Source organism: Rhagoletis pomonella, unplaced genomic scaffold (genome assembly GCF_013731165.1).
Source record: "Rhagoletis pomonella isolate Grant_MI unplaced genomic scaffold, Rhpom_1.0 Rhpom_scaffold_00007, whole genome shotgun sequence".
Taxonomy (NCBI): Eukaryota; Metazoa; Arthropoda; class Insecta; order Diptera; family Tephritidae; genus Rhagoletis; species Rhagoletis pomonella.
In genome coordinates, this window is record NW_023458561.1 from 61,381,988 (window position 1) to 61,400,994 (window position 19,007).

General features: G+C 36.3%; 6 protein-coding genes across 11 annotated transcripts; 2 read left to right on the forward strand and 4 right to left on the reverse strand.

Moving 5' to 3' along the window:
* Nucleotides 1–117: 117 nt before the first annotated feature.
* Nucleotides 118–3,445, forward strand: LOC118743248 (eukaryotic translation elongation factor 1 epsilon-1). 5 transcript variants are annotated; one of them, XR_004993442.1, is made up of 4 exons: nucleotides 119–312; nucleotides 373–675; nucleotides 983–1,201; nucleotides 2,886–3,445. XR_004993442.1 is itself a non-coding variant. In XM_036475810.1 (3 exons), exons 1-3 carry the CDS (start codon nucleotides 232–234, stop codon nucleotides 2,964–2,966), a joined length of 465 nt encoding a protein of 154 aa, XP_036331703.1. In that variant the 5' UTR covers nucleotides 118–231; the 3' UTR covers nucleotides 2,967–3,445. The 5 variants fall into 5 exon arrangements, 2 of the variants coding, with proteins under 2 accessions (XP_036331703.1, XP_036331702.1); XM_036475810.1 differs by lacking the exon at nucleotides 983–1,201 and having other exon boundaries at nucleotides 118–312; XR_004993443.1 differs by lacking the exon at nucleotides 2,886–3,445 and having other exon boundaries at nucleotides 373–883; nucleotides 983–1,073.
* LOC118743247 (serine-threonine kinase receptor-associated protein) lies at nucleotides 1,193–7,315 on the reverse strand. Its single transcript, XM_036475808.1, has 3 exons — nucleotides 6,590–7,315; nucleotides 1,906–2,571; nucleotides 1,193–1,826 (listed from the first exon to the last, which is right to left on the reverse strand). Exons 1-3 carry the CDS (start codon nucleotides 6,705–6,707, stop codon nucleotides 1,627–1,629), a joined length of 984 nt encoding a protein of 327 aa, XP_036331701.1. The 5' UTR covers nucleotides 6,708–7,315; the 3' UTR covers nucleotides 1,193–1,626.
* A 1,359-nt stretch (nucleotides 7,316–8,674) lies between these two features.
* LOC118743244 (CDK5RAP3-like protein) lies at nucleotides 8,675–10,584 on the reverse strand. The gene is made up of 4 exons (XM_036475805.1): nucleotides 10,487–10,584; nucleotides 10,251–10,425; nucleotides 9,304–10,176; nucleotides 8,675–9,242 (listed from the first exon to the last, which is right to left on the reverse strand). Exons 1-4 carry the CDS (start codon nucleotides 10,490–10,492, stop codon nucleotides 8,737–8,739), a joined length of 1,560 nt encoding a protein of 519 aa, XP_036331698.1. The 5' UTR covers nucleotides 10,493–10,584; the 3' UTR covers nucleotides 8,675–8,736.
* A 239-nt stretch (nucleotides 10,585–10,823) lies between these two features.
* LOC118743245 lies at nucleotides 10,824–12,133 on the reverse strand. Of its 2 annotated transcripts, none has more exons than XM_036475806.1 (2): nucleotides 11,890–12,133; nucleotides 10,824–11,835 (listed from the first exon to the last, which is right to left on the reverse strand). In XM_036475806.1, the coding sequence occupies exons 1-2, from the start codon at nucleotides 11,972–11,974 to the stop codon at nucleotides 10,901–10,903; spliced, it is 1,020 nt and encodes a 339-aa protein (XP_036331699.1). In that variant the 5' UTR covers nucleotides 11,975–12,133; the 3' UTR covers nucleotides 10,824–10,900. The 2 variants fall into 2 exon arrangements, with proteins under 2 accessions (XP_036331699.1, XP_036331700.1); XM_036475807.1 differs by having other exon boundaries at nucleotides 11,893–11,984.
* Nucleotides 12,134–14,356: 2,223 nt separating this feature from the next.
* On the forward strand, nucleotides 14,357–17,152 carry LOC118743249 (hyccin). Its single transcript, XM_036475812.1, has 2 exons — nucleotides 14,357–15,226; nucleotides 15,292–17,152. The coding sequence occupies exons 1-2, from the start codon at nucleotides 14,556–14,558 to the stop codon at nucleotides 16,334–16,336; spliced, it is 1,716 nt and encodes a 571-aa protein (XP_036331705.1). The 5' UTR covers nucleotides 14,357–14,555; the 3' UTR covers nucleotides 16,337–17,152.
* Nucleotides 17,153–17,327: 175 nt separating this feature from the next.
* LOC118743250 (tRNA N(3)-methylcytidine methyltransferase METTL6) lies at nucleotides 17,328–18,538 on the reverse strand. Its single transcript, XM_036475813.1, has one exon. The coding sequence runs from the start codon at nucleotides 18,404–18,406 to the stop codon at nucleotides 17,513–17,515; it is 894 nt and encodes a 297-aa protein (XP_036331706.1). The 5' UTR covers nucleotides 18,407–18,538; the 3' UTR covers nucleotides 17,328–17,512.
* Between the last annotated feature and the right edge of the window lie 469 nt (nucleotides 18,539–19,007).

Sequence of the window (19,007 nt, forward strand, 5' to 3'; positions counted from 1 at the left end):
CACTTACAAATAGCACGGCGAACGAAATAATTTTCACTACGATTTCTTCGTTCAAAGATGGTATCACCGCATAAATAAAAGCGCCCGCCAGCATTTAAACAATCTGGCAAAGCTCGTTAAACAGCTGTTAGTAAATATTTATCTTCACGTGGAAAGGCGAGAAAACTTCACAATTGTCCATTTTCTGGTTAATAAATAAAAACAAATAGCATTTTTTCCAAAAAATTCAAAATGTACGAAGTTGAGACAATAACCAAAATCGCCAACTCCCTCGGAGTACCAGCTGGCGATGTAAAATTGAATTCAGAAAAGGTACTGTCTTCAGTATCGCTATATACATATTTTTGCTAATTTTTTTTTATTATATTTTAGGTAGTAACTCGCACAAAAAATAGTAAAACTGTTTCGGGCTTTGCCACTATTCTAAATAATCTTGCACAAGAATCAAAATCTGAGATAGCATTAAACAGTGCAGCAACTCGAGAAATCAGCGCTGAAGTCTATCAGTGGATTGAATTTGCAGTATTGTATGTGGCACCAGGCTCCAAGGACAAGCACATCTCACAGCAACTGCTGCGTGATTTCAATAAACTTTTCACCACTAAATCGTATTTAGTGGGTTATTTCATAACTATATCGGACTTAGCTATATTCTTTGCAATCTACGATTTAGTGGTGAGTATCTTGTTAATAAGAACTTTAACTCGGAAGCATTCGAAACACAACAGCTATAACGATTGAAAGACGCCTTTAGGATTTACTCTTGTGGTCTCTATGAAATTCTTGAGATTGCTACTAGTATCACCTGATATAAAAAGAATGGGCGAGCGCATACATTCAAACCTTTTTAACCCAATATTAACAATCTGAATCGCTCCTTTCGGTAAATTTTATATAACTTTGTCCAAAATTTTTACATATAAAATTGTATCGTTCACCACCAATATCTTATATTTAGTTTGATCGATTATTCCCCTTTTAGAAATCCCTTACGCCCCTCGAGAAAGAGAACTACTTAAACCTATCACGCTGGTTCGATCATCTACAACAGAGGCCAGAAATAAGCCAAGGAGATAGTCTACTAAATTTTAACACAATATATCTGCATGGTTGGGCGACAGGAACTCATGTATAAAGCCTATCCCGGAGTATTGGCCTACATTTAAAGAAAAGCAAATATGAATACCACGTATGAAAATGTGTACGTATTTATTCGAAATAACTTATTGTATTACATATTAAAATATGCTCAACCCTTCGATTTACAATCATTAAGTAAAAATTATAAAACAATTTTAAGTTCTTTGCATAATACGCATTTTAAATTCAGTATTTTGCCAGCTAATTAATATTGTTGAAGTAAATGTTAATACAAAAGCCGTAATTTTCACTTTCTCATATTATTTTTGTTTTCTTTTAAAAAATGTCCAAAATCATTCACTCGTGTATGGTTTCTTATGAAATAATATATTGTTATGAAAAGTAATTGTGTTGCTTAAAATCCAGTGAAGACATTGCTTAATTAAAAATTGCTAAGATTCATTTTATTCTTGATGCTGTATCGGTCTGCAGTTTTTGGCTGTGTACACAAATCCGTCTACGTCAAATCAATTAACAAATTTGTCCTTAGTTGGCATGTACTTCGCGAGGTGAATTCATTGAATTATTCAATTCTCCTGGTTCAGTGCACTTCCAGAGACCGTAGGTCTTGCCCACAGTTGTCTGCCAAAGTCGTAACGTGCCATCTTCAGAGCCACTGGCATAGAGTTCACCATCTGGACTAAACTTGACCGAATGTACAGGACCAAAATGTCCTTTAAAAGATTCTAGAGAAGAAAAAGAAAGCAAACATAAATACTAGAAGAAAAACAATTGGCTGCCATACTCTATATTAGTACAACTTACCAATCTCATTACCAGTTATATAATCAAATTTATACATTTTAAAATCTTCACCACCACACACAAACACATGTTTGTCTGGATGTAAACTAGCCGACGATACATTTGTCGGCACTTTCACCTCTTTCAGCTTTTTCATTGTGTCCACCTCCCAGAAGCTGATGGTCGAGCCATGTGTTATGGTCAGAATGTGGTTATCAGCTGATATTTCTAAGCTGTTTGGATTGTGAGGAAATTGTAGTCGCTGTATCTCATTGCCAGTTAAACGATCCCACAAACGTACGGTTTTATCCTCAGCTGCCGACAAAATACATTTATCATCGCGGCAGAAGAGTGCCCGTTTCAAAGCACCGGAATGTCCAGCATACATTTCCGGCTCAGCATTCGGTTGCTCCAAATTAAAAACTCTCACCAATTTCTCATTGCTGCCAGTGACAATGTTCTCGGAGTTTCTATCAAATGCAACTGTTTTCACAATATGCTTATGTTGAAAACTGTGGATTTCACCGCCCGTAACGGCGTTCCAAACTTTTCCAGTAAAGTCAGCCGCACCAGACGCGGCCAAAGTGGCATTCTTGTTCAGCGCCACACCCCAAACGGCGCCCTTGTGCCCCTCGAACGTGCCCACCCAATCTCCGGTATCGCCTTGTCGCAGCATAGGACTGCCATCTGGAATGAAAACAATTTAAAAAAATTTAATAAAGTAAACTCGGTGGCGCTGTTTACTTAAAAAAAAAATGGATTTGAGACCTGCAAATTTTCGTATTGGTATATCAATATTGAAACATCCAAAGTGGTTCAATCCAGATATAAGTCGTTAATATATTCAAAAGTTAAATACGAAGGAGTCGATTGATGAAAACGCAACGCTGAAGAAATTGGTTTATCGTCTCAAGAAATCTCTTAAGCTTTAAATAACTTTTCTATTTATAATCTCCTTCGAAAACAAACCTTGAACATTGAACTCTTTGCAATCTATAAAGGAAAGAATCAACAAGGTCAACTCCGACATTGAAATCCTGTCCAGCAAAAATATTCAACAAACGATTGGGCAAAAAAATTAAAAACTAAAATACATACAGGCAATGCGCATACATACACACATACAAAACATGCGTATTACAAAAGTGTAATACAAAATAAAATAAACTACAGAAATCGGCGAAGCAACGAACACCGCATACTACAGCAAAAAGTGCAACACGCAAGCAGTCGTCGCCAAACAAAAAAAGCGGAAGCAACCTTGACTCAATGACTGCATCAATGCCAACGACCTGAGTGCGACTGACTGGCTGGCTGGTGAGCCGATTACGCGATTGGTGGCAGCTATACATACAATGTAAGCAAGTGAGTGCAGTGTAGTGTGCCAGCCCGAAATGTTTTGTTCGAAAATTGTATGAATCCACGTTGCTGCCACATAACCAGAGCGTCAAACGTATGGCAGAATGGATGGAATATAAATTGCACTTAGAGAATCCTCAAATCGAGATGTAGGGATTGGAATTATAGGAATTTTAATAAAGTTACTGTTTGATAATACAAACTTGTTCTACATCATTTTAAATTAGTAAACAACTATTGGAAATTTTTCATATTTCATAATTTATATGTAAGTATATGTACATGTAATTTAATGTTAAACCACAGCTGCCATTTTCATGTAGGAATACATACCGAGACCTATTATTACCAGTAGAGCCTGAAAGGAAATGTGTATTTATTTCGAGTAATTTGATGTTTTTAATTTTTTTTTTTTTAGATTATAGTAAATGAAAAGAATGCCGGTTTTTAATATTCCTATTATAATGCTCCAATAGGTTGCATCAAAAAATCTATATAACTAACGATTAGCGTTAGATTTGAAATATATTTCAAAGTATGTACATAATTAAATTTACGTATCCTATATAAACGCCCCCATTATTCTACATTTTATACAGCACTTTCGCATTTTCATTGTATGTACATTGCATATTACAGCAATTTATGTCTCTAAAATCTGCTTGCAGCTGCGCATTCGCCGGATATTGTTATTTTAATAGCATATCGCTGTTGTTGTCGACGTGCAGTCGGCGTTGAAATTTCGCGCACATTGTTTGTTAATCGTGTAGACATTCTAAATCAAGGTGAACAGGCGTTTTTATTATAAATTCTCTTTATTTATCGATCTGACTACCTACCTGATCGTCGATTGTTGTTGTTTAATTGCAATTTCATATGCACTCAGTTGTGTTGCATTGTTAGCATAACTGTTACGCACAACAAAGAAACATGTTTGGAAAAATACATATATAAACAAATTATTGCAATTAGGAAATGTACGAGTGTGTGTACACTAAGAAAATTGACTTGATTCAAATTTTGTATTAAGATTAAATGGAATGATTTGCTCTATTATTTAAATCATTAATTATAAATAAAACGAAAACTATTTTTATTATATGTATCTAAACATCTAGTGCCCCTATTATGATTCACAACTTTGAAGATAGTTGAGTTGTAAGTTGTAAATTGGTATTGTGGGACACAACTCAACTCAACTTTGAAAACATAGTTGTCTGTCAGTTGTCTGGCACCAGCATCCTTGGGCTCATCGGTAAAACATAATACATAACTGATTTCTATTTTATTGCTGTTCATTATTTTAATATAATTAAAAAAAAAAACAATAGTATTAAAATATCGAAATTTGTATCGAATTGCCGACTTTTTCAATGGCTACAGTCAAGTGAAAACAGTTGTGAACGGTAATAACAATAAATAGTTGAGTTGTCTAAAAGTTGAGTTGTCTACAAGCCTAAATTAAAGCTTCGGCTTTTATTAATATCATTGTAAAAACGTTTCTCATAAATTTTGGAGAAAGCTCCTCGAATAATATTATTAAATTCCTACAAACGTATGCTCTTGACAAAATTTACTCCCTTATAAAGGCCTCTAATGTCACTGTGAACAAACGGCTGACTTCCAAAACGTACCAATACAATGTTTGGATACTGTTCTACTGCAGTATTTAATCTGTTTTCATATGCTGAGTTGTGAAACATTGCAACCATAAACATTGCATATTTTGTATATTCAATATAACATTGAGAGCCAAAAAAATTAAGTTGGAATTTTAATGCCGGCACCCCCTAGGATTGTTCTATATCGAAAAAATATACCCCTATTTTTTTATTTTGAAATCAAAAAATATTTAGGGGGTGCTCACAGCGCTCAAAGTTTTCCATGTATTTTATATGGAGAAAAAACCATTTTTCGTAGAAATGGTATAAAACTCTTAAAAATCAATATTTTTCAATCGGAAAACTGTGGTTCTCTTCAGGAGACTTCCAGTATTAATATGCAATTGTTTATTTAACCATTTTTTATGATTAAAGATTTTTTCATTGCATTTTCTATGAGTTTTGGAGGACCTATAAAATATAGTTACTATGAAAAAATGGTTAAAGAGAAAATTGCGTATTATTACTGGGAATCTCCTGAAGATAAGAAAAGTTTTCCGATCGAAAACTGTTGATTTTCAAGAATTCTACACTATTTCTATGAAAAGTTGTTTTTCCTCCATATAAAATACACGGAAAACTTTGAGCGCTTTGAGCACTCCCTATTTTTTTTTTCAAAATAAAAAAATAGTTGTATAATTTTTTTCAATATAGAACAATCCTAGGGGGTGCCGGCATTAAAAATCCGACCTTATTTTTTTTACATACATTTTTGGACCACTTTAGCCTACATTTGTCCACTTTGCCATGCAAAAACGTATGTATATATAGGTAAATGTACAAACTTGGCAAAAAGTTTTGTATACTATAATAAACCATCCCTAATTAATAATAACGCAATTCCAGCTTTTATCAGTTTAAATAAGTAAAGTAATAGTAACAAAGTGAAGAACATGTTCTACAATAATTAAAATTGATTGCATGTATGTACAATAAAATAAACAAAAATAACAAATAGACAAACAAACAGCAACAAAAATGGCAAAGCAAAAAAACAAGCGACAACTTCAAGGTACTTCCCGTATGAGCAAAACTCACAACAAGTGATATGCGGCAACGAGCGATCGAGAAACTGAACAAACTGTAGCTGAGTATTCTGCAGCCAAGCACAAAGCAGTAAGCAATGTAAAGTCTTTCGTTAAACATTTCGCGACCCAGGCAAGTCAGAGCATCGATGGAGGCCACGAACAGTTAGCGATCTTTTGAACTGATTGCCTTACAGCATGTATAATTCAATATTAAGCAAATGCTAGACAATCAACCGGCTGGGCTAAATGGATGTATGTTCGTACATATGTATGTATAGGCATAATATAAAGGTACTTATCGCAGATAGGGCAGAACAAAAGTCATAACTGGTTTCGTTATGATTGTAAACCTTTTGCTTTACCTAATCAATTTCAACGTCATCAAGTGTATGTAGGTCAAGGCTTGCCTTGGGCAATGATTTCAAAACGAGATAAATTTAAACTTAAATGCTACTATTTTCCTCATCTTGCTTTCCTGAGCTTTAGGGCAGCAGATCGAAGCTTCACCTCAATTTATTTTTCCTGAACATAGCTTACACCGTCCTATAGACACAAAAATGCCTTTATTTAGAAAAAATTCTGAAGCATTTTTATCCTACAAAAATGTTGTAACAATATAAAATCAGCAATTTTTACACACTTAAAATATGTAATTACCTTTACACGCCGAAATGAGAAAGTAACCGCTCTCGCAAATGTCACTAAAATCCACATGCACTACGGGGCGCGTATGACCACTGCAGGTCAACGGGATTTGACGCAAATTAGAGGCCATCCTTTCTATTTTATTAATGTCGCGTTCAGCGTCTTGTACTGTGCAAAATTTTACTGTGTATGGAAGTGTATATATGTATATATATATTTTTATAATTTATCCTTCAACTTGACGCTGGCAGCGCTGCCTAAAGTGTGCAAGCGTAGCTAAACGTTGAAGTTTTCCACGCCGCCGTCGTATTGCTTTCCGCTTGCTGCTTGCGCTGTAATTTTGGGTTTCTCCCTTTCGGATTTTTTTTGTACAATAATTTTCCTTTCGCTAAGGTTATCCCCGATTATGTTGTCGCACACTTTTGATCAATAGTAGTTGTTCAATTTCGTTACAATTTTATAAATACATGCACAATTTTCGGGCTTTTAGTGAATTTTAATGCTCCCGCACGAACACAACTTGGGTGAATGAAATTAGTAAATCATGGGTATACAATTTAATTTGCGTCGATTGTGCTTTTTGTCCTTAAATAGTTACTAGAAAATTTTAGTTCCTTATGCTCGGACTTATTGGATTTTTATATATAGCGAGATGCAATGAAAAACAAAGACTGAACTAGCTAAAATCTAAACAGAATGAAAAACGTTCAATCAAGGCGAATTTATACAAGGTGGTGTTACTGGCGAGTTTAGATTTTCGCCGCGGTACTTTCTAATGTCAAAATGATGTGTTTGTTGTAAACAAGACGAATTCATATTACAACAAACACATCATTTTGACATTAAGCAGCACCGCGGCGAATATCTAAATTCGCCAGTAAAAGGCCCTACACACCAGTGATGGAAAAGTAGGTACAATTGTACTTTTTTCAGCCCAATGTTAATTTGAAAGTACAATCGGTACAATCGCCCCATTTTAAGTACATTTGAAACGTTGCCGAATAATTCTACATAAAATCCTTACTTATTTTTCTTATAGTTGATTGCATCAAAGCAAGAATCGACGATAGAACCTGTTTTCGAACGAAGGATAGACTGCGAACAAAGGCGCATACTTATTTTTTCGGTACATTTATCTACTTCCAGTTACAATTTCTTTTACAAATTAGGTACAATTAGAAAATTTAATTTTCCATCCCTGCTACACACAGATTGATTTATCGGCCAATCTGCTGGCCAACCGCTAGAAGTTGGTGGTAAATAAGCCGTGTGTAGGCAAGTTGGCAAGCCTTTGTCAAGTAGTTCGTCAGGTAGGAGAAAATCAAAAATTTTTGATTTTTGAGGCAGGTTGGCAAAATTATTGCTCTGTGTGTAGACAAGTTGGCAACCTAAAATACGATTTCATTTTTTTAACGGCGCATTAACGTTAACATGTGTTTCTCAGTTCATTTCGCTAGTGAAAATGCGTCTAATTTGTGAAAACGAGGCGGTAGCAATAACCAATACATAAAAATGAGAAACATTCCTAGCGTAGCTTAAAAGTTTGACAATGCGGTTGTGTTTTTCACAGTTCAAAAACTCTCACTCAAGTGAAATCGGCCAACTGGTTGGTGCGTTTGTAGGGAATTTCGTTAAGTAGGTTGGTCAACTGGTTGGCCGATAAATCAATGCGTGTGTAGGGCCTTTAATACCACCTTGTATAAATTCGCCTGGCGTTAATAAATAAATTGGGATGTCAGTTCAAAATGGAATGTCAAACTTGCTGGAATTTTTCTGGAATGCACACCGGAAATCATTGGAATGCACTACACTATGTACAGGGTGTTGAACGGAAAAAATTGCCAATCGTTGTTTTCGCAGTTTTCATTCAATAACGGATTATAGAAACGTAATCTGGTATTGCAGTAGGTACGCGTGCTTGTCAAAAAAGTCCTTGTCGTTTAAATAAAAGTGATGCCGCATTATACCAAAGCCAGCTTCCCGACAATCCAGACGAACACATATATCACTCGATTGTTTCTTAAGTCGGCGTAAGCACCCATATGTATGCACAGTTAGGTACCAATATCTATCCAATTTAATTTGAAAACTGTATCATTTGCGAGTTTAATTAAATTAAAGTATATATTTTTTCTTGCTAACACGTAAAGGACATTGCTTCAATTTACTCCTCCCATCAAGTTAACAACACGATTTTTGTAGCGTTTAGATATATCATTTTCAATGTTCAATTGCAGCCTTTTAGTTTGTAGTATTAGCTCAGCTAGCACTGGATTCAAATCAACACGCTGCTTCATCAACTCCGCAGAACGTTTCTTTAAAACCTCTTTAGAGTCACGTATTTTATCCACAGCTTTTGTCATTTGTTTCAACTTAGTTGCTAATAAATCAGCATACTTCGGCGAATGTTTAAGTTGGAATAGATGACGCGTTTGGTCGCTTAGTACTTCCACTAAAATCTGTTCGATATTCGTTAGCATTTTTCGTATACTTTCTGCGTCGTATGTAGAAATGCTATCCATCAGCGAGAACATAATGTTGCTCGACGAATCCAGTTGATTAAGCTCATACAAACGCATGCGTAAGAATGAATCAAGTTCATAAATCTCGTCCAGAAAACGATCACGGTACGATGGTGAATCCAGAATTGTAAAAGCTTGTTCACCTAATTATAGAGTTTACTTAAATATTAATTTTTTTAAAGACCGTAAATTTAAAAATTCTACCTTTTGCTATGCCTCCATCCATACCTGCGCCCTGAACCACGATTCCATATTCTTCAATTGGAATGTCAAAATTTATCTCCACTACATCACTAGGTGCGCCCTCGATCCCCCAGTCAATATCCACACCGTTGCCGTCCGATTCTACTGCATCACCTTCCGCTATGGAGCTATTGTTGCCTTCCAAAGTGATGTCACCAAAATCGATAATTTCTGCGGATATTGTAGATGAAGTGCCTCCATTTTCATCACCTCCAAAATCGATCTCGTTTTCACCCGTGGCACTTGTAACAACATTATCTTCACTAAAGTTGAGTTTAACTGTCGGCTCTTCAACTGTTAGGGGCGCTTCTTTGTGGATGTATTGATAGACGGTTGTATTCCCGAACTCGATAAGATGTCGCAATATTGGTAAACTAATTTTGTCACTTCCTTCTGAGAATAAATCTATGGCTTCTTGCAATTTTCCAATATTGCGAATCGAATGTGTATACATGTCGGGTAAATTACCCATTACTTGTAAGAACTCTTCTCGTAAGTTTTCGCCCTTAATGCCTAGTTGTTGCAATAGAGCTGCGTGTTCGGCCAGCAATTGTGTTTCTGGTTTGCCAAGATCTTGAACACGTTTCAAACATTCATCACTTTGCTGTTCTAATTTTGTCATTTGCTTTCGAATTCCAGGCACCTCATAATTAACATTACGTACATAAATCTGCGCAGCTTCTGCAAGGTAGACATTATCTTTTTCATATAAACGTAATATCTCCTGCCAGTCCTTCATTCTTTGACTGCCATATGTGCCAAACACGCTTTTTGTTTCCTTTTCCGTTTGTTTCAGTGTCTCCACGATCTCCTTGCAATGGTAGTAGTTTATATCTGCGACGGATATTGGTGCATAAATTTACATATATTTAAACTATTCTTCCATCGTATGGCTCTAATCTACTTACTTGTTCCGGACAACAGTTTGATCAACTGGTCATTTGCTGGCATATCTTGAAGTGCATTTGAAATCTTGGAGCGTATCTCCTTGATATTTTTCTGAATAGTTTTGGGCACAATCCTTCTGCTTACCAACCAATCCTGCAGCTTTAAGGTGTGTATATCAATCGGAATATCGGCTTCCTAATTTGCGAGAATAGTAATATACAGGTAAAGACGATATAATAAAAATAATTTCGCTTACATTCATTTTAGGGAGTTAATTTTCCAAATTCTTGTCCACGCAAACAAAAATATTTTCATTACTGCTTCTTCTTACATGGAGGTCGCAATAATAATAGACGCAGGAAATTATCGCCCGATTTATCACATTGTATCGATTACTGTTATCAGTATATATATTTTTTTTTATAAAATACCATAGTTTTTTTTTTTAAATACATCAGCATGTACATACATAGCTCTATAATACAAAAAGAGCTCAAGTTGCTTCATTTAAATACTTTTAAGATCGTCTTAAAGCAAAATACCTATATATAAGTTGAATGACTTCCATGAACAAAATAACAACAGGAATTTAATTAATTTAAAATAATATTCAGTCATACGCACTATAGAACTTTACTTACAACATTAAGTATTTTTTTATTAAACGACTTCATTTAACATATTTGCGGAAATCAGGGTGCCACCAAGGGTAAACTTTACAACTTACAACTTTAGGATATTTGACTGTGGTAACGACTTTGCTTGAGCGGCCACCAAAATCTAGCTCTAAATTTGTGCCACACATATCTTTAGCAAGCATTTGTCGGGTCGCCGAAAGCATAACACGTGATCCGCCGTTTTCATAAAGCAATTGGTTGGGAAATGGTATGAAACGTTCGCAACGTATTACCAACAAACTGATGCCATCATTGACGTGTTTTTCCTTGACAACGTAATGCTTTCGGCACCATGCTGAATTTTCCGCCAATGTCTCCCAGTCATCGGTCTCGGCTATACTTGGAAAGATTTCAGCAAAATCTTTAACTTGTTTGGCTTCAGCTACATTTTTCTGACGAAACTTGTAGCACATAACCCAAACACAATTTTCTTGCTCATGCCAGGAAGATTCGTATGTGGATCCAAGTAGCTTATCAAGAGAATATCCTTGTTTGATTCGATCTGATAATGGTGGATAGGTACGAAAGAGCGCTTCTACCACACTGGCTCTCATAGTGGCTTTATCGCTGTCGCGTATACTATGGGCCTGCAAGTGTTCAGGCAATTCAAGAATCCAACTGCTATCAGTATCGAATTTAAGGCAGTATTTTTTGTAAATGGTATTCCAAAATCTGCGAGTGTTGACGAAATCCGCGGTTTGACGGCATATTAAAGCGAACGTTTGAACATATTCAGGTGGAATGTGATCCGCCACATGGTACCATATATCACTAGAAATTGTACTGTAAACTACTGGTGGTTTCTCAATAGGCTTCCGCTCCATCGGATATTGAAATTTCCATTCTGATTCGCCTACACCTCTGCATTTGCCGAAACGGGGTTTTGTTTTCAGTTCAAGGTATATGTCAGTGCTACGTAAATAGGCTTCTACAAATGAAGAAAATAAGAGCAATTACATTGCATTAACTGAATTGTACTTACTACATTTCCCTTTAGTTCTTAGTATGTGCTTTTCTTGTATCACAGTTGTATCGTCATCGATATCTACAATGTCATCAGCTAACATCTTCCATGTGACACACCAAACTAGGATGCAATTGTTTTTATAAATATATCCTTTTTGTTTTCACAATCGGTCATTTATTTCCTCCGTTTTCTTCTTCTTCTCAGTCTCCTTCACTATTCACAGAATAGGCAAAACATGATCAGCTGTTATACTGACGTAAGGTGGAATGGGGATGCCGCACGTTTCTGCTTCCTGCTGTAATAATCGACATTAGGTGCGTTCGACAAGTCAAAAATTTGAATAGTTTCCAAATTTTTACTGCATGGCGTTCGATAACGACAAAAAATTATCCAACACACAAAAATTGAGAGAGCAAGCGTTCATTTTGATGCAAGAGAAGCGTTCATTTTGTACTGGCAAAATTTTAGTCAGCAAAAATTATCCAACATGAAAACATAAGATCACAAAACATACGGTTGCAATTTCTGTAAACAAACAAAATTGCACTTTCCGAGTTTTGGTATTTATATGCTTTTTGGCTGCCTGCTATGTAACTTTATAATAGCGCCAACTATTTTTTACTTCTAGAAATGCTCCTGGCGAACATTGAACGTTCACTTTCCTGTTTTCTTCTATGGAGGCAACATGAATATCAGTTTGTTTACGAATAAAACATAAACAAAGTCAGCTGGTGTGTCTTCTTCTTCCGGTTTTTGCAAGTAATGGCTAATTTCCTGTTCGTTTACGTTTTTGCTTTTTCATCTCTTTGGGAGAGAATTTTCGCTTACTCTCTTGATTTTGATTGTTGGCTGGTGTTGGCTAATTTTGTTATCGAACGCAACTATTTTCAGCACGGTTGCCACATTCGTTCACATGTGATCAAAATAGGTAACTTTTTGAATTCTTGGTAACTTGGCAACTTTTTTTATTTTGGTAACTTTTGGTAAGTTTGCCGTGTATAAAGTCAGACTAAAAAAGTTGGATTAATTTTATAAATTGAACTGTGGTGGTGTGTAGTGGTGACAACACTACTAGAAACAACTGCGGTGATCAGGTAACGCAGCGCTCAGCAAAAATAACTAACCACATATCGAAAAAAATTATCACTAGTTGTGTTTTCGTATTCTCCAGCAAGAAATATCCGGTAACTTGCCAGTAACCAAATTTCGAAAGGAAGCCAATATTTACTCCCAATGAGTGAAATATGCAAGAAAGTACGAAAACGCAAAACCAGCAAAAGGTTGCTGGTTTTAAGAACAGCTGATTAATTTGTCATTTTCCGATGCAATTTACTTAGAAAACTAGCATTTTCCATCTTATTATATACTTAAATAGGTTTATTTTGTCAATTGCAAGTCTAAAAGCCCACAAACAATTATTTTGTTAATGTGAATTACATTAAGCATCATGCGATGAGCTGTTTTTCTTACTAGCAAATAGTTTCTAGTAAAAATGTATCCAGTAGAAATCCAGTAAAACTTGCAAGTTCAGCTGTTATTTTTGCTCTCTCAATTTCCCCTCTTTTGCTGGTGTTTGCGTACAAAAACGACATCCAGTAAAAAACCAGTAAAATTAGCACTGGATTTCCTGGATAGTGCGTACGCGAACAGGGCTACTGGCTACTCGTTAATTTATCACAGTGTGGGGCGCCTGTCGTACGTTCAAGTTTTTTTTTTGATATTTGGATCATGATCCATATTGATGGATTTCAAATTAGTTATGGCAAATCTGGCAATGTGGTAGGAATTTTCGATATTTAAGAAACTATCGATATCATGAATCGATTTAATTCATTGCATGTAAAATCGATACAATATCGATATCGGAAAAATCGATGTTGAAAATCCTACTCCCAATTGAACAGAATATTAGACCTGCTTATCAATTTACATCACATTCCTACTATGTGGCGGGCATGCAACTAGATGTTGCATGTTTTTAGGAGCACCTGCAATACGTTTAGAGATTTTTGGCGATCGAAATTAGCGATAGCAAATGTTGGAATCCGGCTGCTGATAACAAATTACTTGTAGCAAAGAATCTAAAGCTATATAATTAATATATAATATATGAAGTAGATGTACGTTCTTTGATTCTAATACTTGGCATTCAAAATCATAACTTTTAAAAGGAGTTCGCACGGGCGATTTTGCGTTCAACTTTTGCTTTTAAATCACGCAGTGTTGCACGAAAAAAAGTTGAATGGCTAAATGTTGGCTGGCGACCAACTTTGTTGAAAGCGATTAGTTGAAAGGCCGTTCAACCAAAAGTAGAATGCAAAGTTGAACAGTGCAAACGCCTTTTTATGGCGAATATTTTGATATTTTTAGCCATTCAATTTTTTTTTCGTGCAACCCTGCGTGAGTTGAATGCAAAAGTTGCCTGAAAAATCGCCCGTGCGAACACCTTTTTAACTTCACCTTGTAAGTATACTGTGAACTGTTAGTTTTTCCTGAAGAAGCACCAGTGACGAATTGATAAATTGATTTCGGAAAAAGTTACGTCAAAAACTAATTTTCACATATTTATTAATTAACTGCACTAAACTTAACGAATTTGTACAAGAGTGAGAGTGGTCAAAGAAAGTAAATTTCACGGCAATTATTGTGGAACAACTCCAACACTTAAACGCAAAGCAACGATGGCGGAATCAATTGTTCAAGATTGGCTGGCAGATTACCGCCGCGTACAAAGTCAACCTGCTGAAGTGATGGCCTTTGCTGTGGAACATGAGACCGACCCTGAAATCGCTGAAGCCATTTATACAATATTCAGTGAGAGACAACGCCATGAAGCATTGGTTCATGACATATGCCAGCAATTGTTGGCCTTTTATCGCGCTCCGGAGGACACACTTCGTAAATTTCCTTTACAGTTCATTCCAGTGCTAATTTATACGTACCTGCACGCAGTCGCTGGTGGTGACAAAAAGGGGGCTCGAAGTGTCGAGACCTTGCTTATTTGCATTTATAATGCGGAAGTATCGACAGAAGATAGTGGGCAACGGGTAGTCACATTCCGTATGCCAATACTGGCGCAAGCGTCGGTCTATCATGAAGAAAAAAACCTGCCGATGACTGATTTACGCCGATGGGAAGAGAACTGCAATCGAGAAATTAAATGGGGGCCCCACCCGCAGATCGAGGCTATTACAGCTCAGAATAGACTGCGAATAATGACTGCATTAATGTTCTGCTACAATCAGCAAGTAAGCCTTACGCAAAAATCAGCGTTAATACATCTATGCCGCGTAGCATCACAATTAGTCAATCAAGGGTTCTCCAAGCAACACGCACATCGAATCTCTTATGGGTAAGTTAACGAAATGCATATGTATTCCTAATTGAGCAACTAAAATTATTAAATAATTTGTATAGTTCTGATTCGAGTGGCACACTTGTACCCAAGTCAATAACACCGCGCATTCCACTTTCCTCATCATTCCTGGTAGAGTTGGTCCATGCTATTTACTTTGCGATGTTTAATGGGTTTGGAACTGTGGCCATACAAACATTGGACGATATACATCATCGTGCCTGTTTTGAAATGTATACGGAGCTTATACTGGTAACAAGCGCCGTGCGGAATTCACTCCACGCGAACCCCTCAGGTCAACCTAGCGATGGACCAATGGGACTTAGTGTGGCACTCACACCGGCAACAACAACTGTGACCACCGCCATATCGAAATCGATGATCACGAATGCATCATTCCGTACTAAAAAGTTGCCTGATGATATTCCTATACAAGTTCAGGATCTAACCATGCCACAAGGACCTCCAATGTTGCCTAGTGTTACCGAAGAAGTCGATCCTAAGGATCAACAACAAACACAAAACACATCATCGCGTAACTCCATCATACGCCCAAGCATGGAAGGTATTAAGGCGCAAGCACATAAAGCGTTAATTGCTGGATTTAAAAAATCTAAAGATAAAGAAAAAGATAAAGATAAAGACAAAGAGAAAGACAAGGATGGGAAGAGTGGTGGTGCTGGTGCAGCAATTGAGCCTCCGAAACCTCCACTGCGAAAATTCGAAAAACATACGCAACGCAACTCATTACTACAATTGCAAGCTGAGGGCTCCAATATGGCGACAACTGATTTTGAAAAGAGTCCTTCAGCAGGCCTTAAGGGCAAAGCCTATGATACAGTGGATACATCGGAACTACTGCCCATGCAAACGTTACTTGCTAATGAGAATGGCAGTGGTAGCTTTAGTATTGACAGTGAACTAAATGGGGGCGGTATTGGAGGTGGTAATGTGATGACTAATACTAGCGTAGCAAGCAACACGAATTCAATTACGAGCAGTGACTTAATAACGAAAAGCTTTGATTCGAGTATTGAAATGCCGCAAATTGTTGGTGGCGTGGTTGTCGGGGGCAATACTAATGTAGGAGATGTGAGTATGGATTAGTGCATCTAGGCTTCCAGACATTTTAGTTTTGCTGCGATTTCTTCAGACAGGAAAGCAATAAGAGATTATTGCATTTGTGCCAAATGTTGGGGCCATGCTTCCAGCATTTATTAATGAATGTATTTTGAGCGAAAATTTTACTTCAAGCTGTTTAATATTACAATAACTATTTGCAATTCTCTTAGTTTAACAACAAAAACAAATTACATGTAAAAAAATTGTTGCTAGGTGTAAATCGAATGAATGGAGAAGTGGTGACTAGGTTTAATGAGGCTTAAAAGTTAGGTCTATAACACATGAAAAAAGAACTCTAAGGTATTTGTGTGGCTATTTTTTATGTTTTCACATGGAAATGAAGGCTCATAAATTAGAAATATGTGAAAATCTGTTAGAAAGATATTGAATGAGTAATTTGACAAATGTGTACTTAAATAATTTATTTTCGCAATGAAAGCATATGCATATGCACGTATGTATGTATATACATATATGCATGGATCTAATACGAATATTACATATGAGCACAAAAAGATTACATGCTCCACAACAAATTCGCTTCTTTTTGCAAAATATGTAGTAAACCATTTGAGAGTGCGATATTTATTCGTAGATATGTATGTAAATTTTTTTTTTTAACCGACTTAACAAAAAGGAAAAGGTTATCAATTCGTCGAAACATTTTTTGTATGTAAGTTACCGCATAACTCTGGACCAAGTTAACCGATTTCAATAATTCTTTTTTTAAAGGAAAGGTGTTACCTCAAAGGTGTTCCATACTAATTTGGTTTAAATACGAGCATCGGTTCATGAAGAAATTAACGATAATCTTAAATTTTTTTATGAGAATTGAAGTCGGTTTTGTTTTCTGATTGAAAATTACTTGTTAATATTTTGAGTTTAAATTTCTGTGTTTTAGTCAATTAGATTTTTTCATTTCGAACTTCTCACGACTCTTACCTACTGTTCAAATAATAAGCAATAGTCAATAAGCTAGTTACGAAAAATATAATCTTTTAAGAATTATAAATTTTAATCCATAAATGTATGTATGTATATTTAAATGTACGTATTCAATGTTACCTAACAAAATGTTATCTATATTATTTAATTATAATGATACAACTAATAAATTACGGAGGTTGAATTTAAAAAATATCAGTTGTATTATTTTCCAAATTATCTCCTCCGAAACTTTGATTGCAAAAAAATTCGCGGCACATCGATGCCCTGTTTCACATTCAATGTTCTCCTGTGAACGTACGAGTTTTCAATTACCTCAAATTTGCCGGAATTTGTAAACAATGCTGCTAGTTCATTCTCAGCAAAGAAGTAACTTCTGGTTCCATCTTGGCGCATGTAAAAATTTTCAGCAATCTTGTTTCCTGGCTTGAAACGCAGCTGTGCCATATCGTAACGTCCATAATCGCGAAAGAGCACAACCCCACCCGGCTTCAGGAGCCGATAAATATTTTCTATAACTGTGGCAAATTTATCAGGATGTATTGCGGATAATACAAATATCATTGTAACAATATCCAGCGAACACGCTGATATGTACGCGTGCATTTGTTTCGTGGTAATGTCACACTGGAAGGCGCACATGCGGTGCTCATCGTATAGTGGATTAGAACGCAGAAATTCAATAGCGCGTGGTGAAAAATCGCAAGCGTAATAAAACCAACTATGTATACCGGAATGTTTTTCTTTTTGCTCTTCTATTAGTGGAAAAATTAAATTTCCAACTCCGCAACCGACTTCGAATAGATGCCGTGGACATTTCGCATCACTGAAGCTCTCTTGCCCATTTCGATCCTGGGTTCCTTCCAATAATTCCTCAAACTCACGTGTAGTCCAACGGCGGTCTTTGAAAAAATGTGTTTCATTGCGTTTATAGAAAATGTCCCAATGACGTTGAGCCTCTTCCTCGAGCTTCTTAGCTTTAAACTCTGTCACGAGGCGGCTATCTTGTGCCCGCAGCCGATTTTTTTCTTCATCCGTAAGACACTTTTCAGCTGTTGTAAATATGTCCTTAATCAGTACATCTGAATTTGGAACCTCACCTTCCATCATGCCGCAGATCACCAACGGTGTTTTCCACAATGATCACCACTCCTCATCTGGTCCTGCCGGCTGGTTTAGAACACCTAAAAAAGTCCAACACTGACAGTATTGTGAATAGTGCACAAGAAGAAGAACAAAAACAAAAGGGCTGTTCAGGATGTTGTGGAAATGCTCTTGAACTTGCAGTTGGAAGTGCACTTGCAATTTTTATGCTTGCTGCCATGGCAAGCGTGTGCATTTAAGTCTATGCACGTTTTCGATGAAAACTACTTGAAAACACACCGTCGCCTGGGTAAAAATTGTCGTAAGCGCAATTTTGACGATTTTTAGTTCTAGGTGCAGTTATATATTTTGAAATAAGGACTTTCGATTGGCGTTATCAGTTTTTGGATATCTCCTTTAGTTTCGGAGATATTGACTACAATTTTTTCGATAGTTTGTAGAAATTTAGTTAGTGATGCAGTCATATTAAACTAATCAATATCTTAAAAATAGCGTTCTCCATTGTTGAATACCTCATTTAGCTTCCGAGATATTGAGTAAAAAGTGTCGTTAATTTAGTAAAAGATTTGATCACATTTTGTCGTCATACAAAGTGGCTGCCAAATTT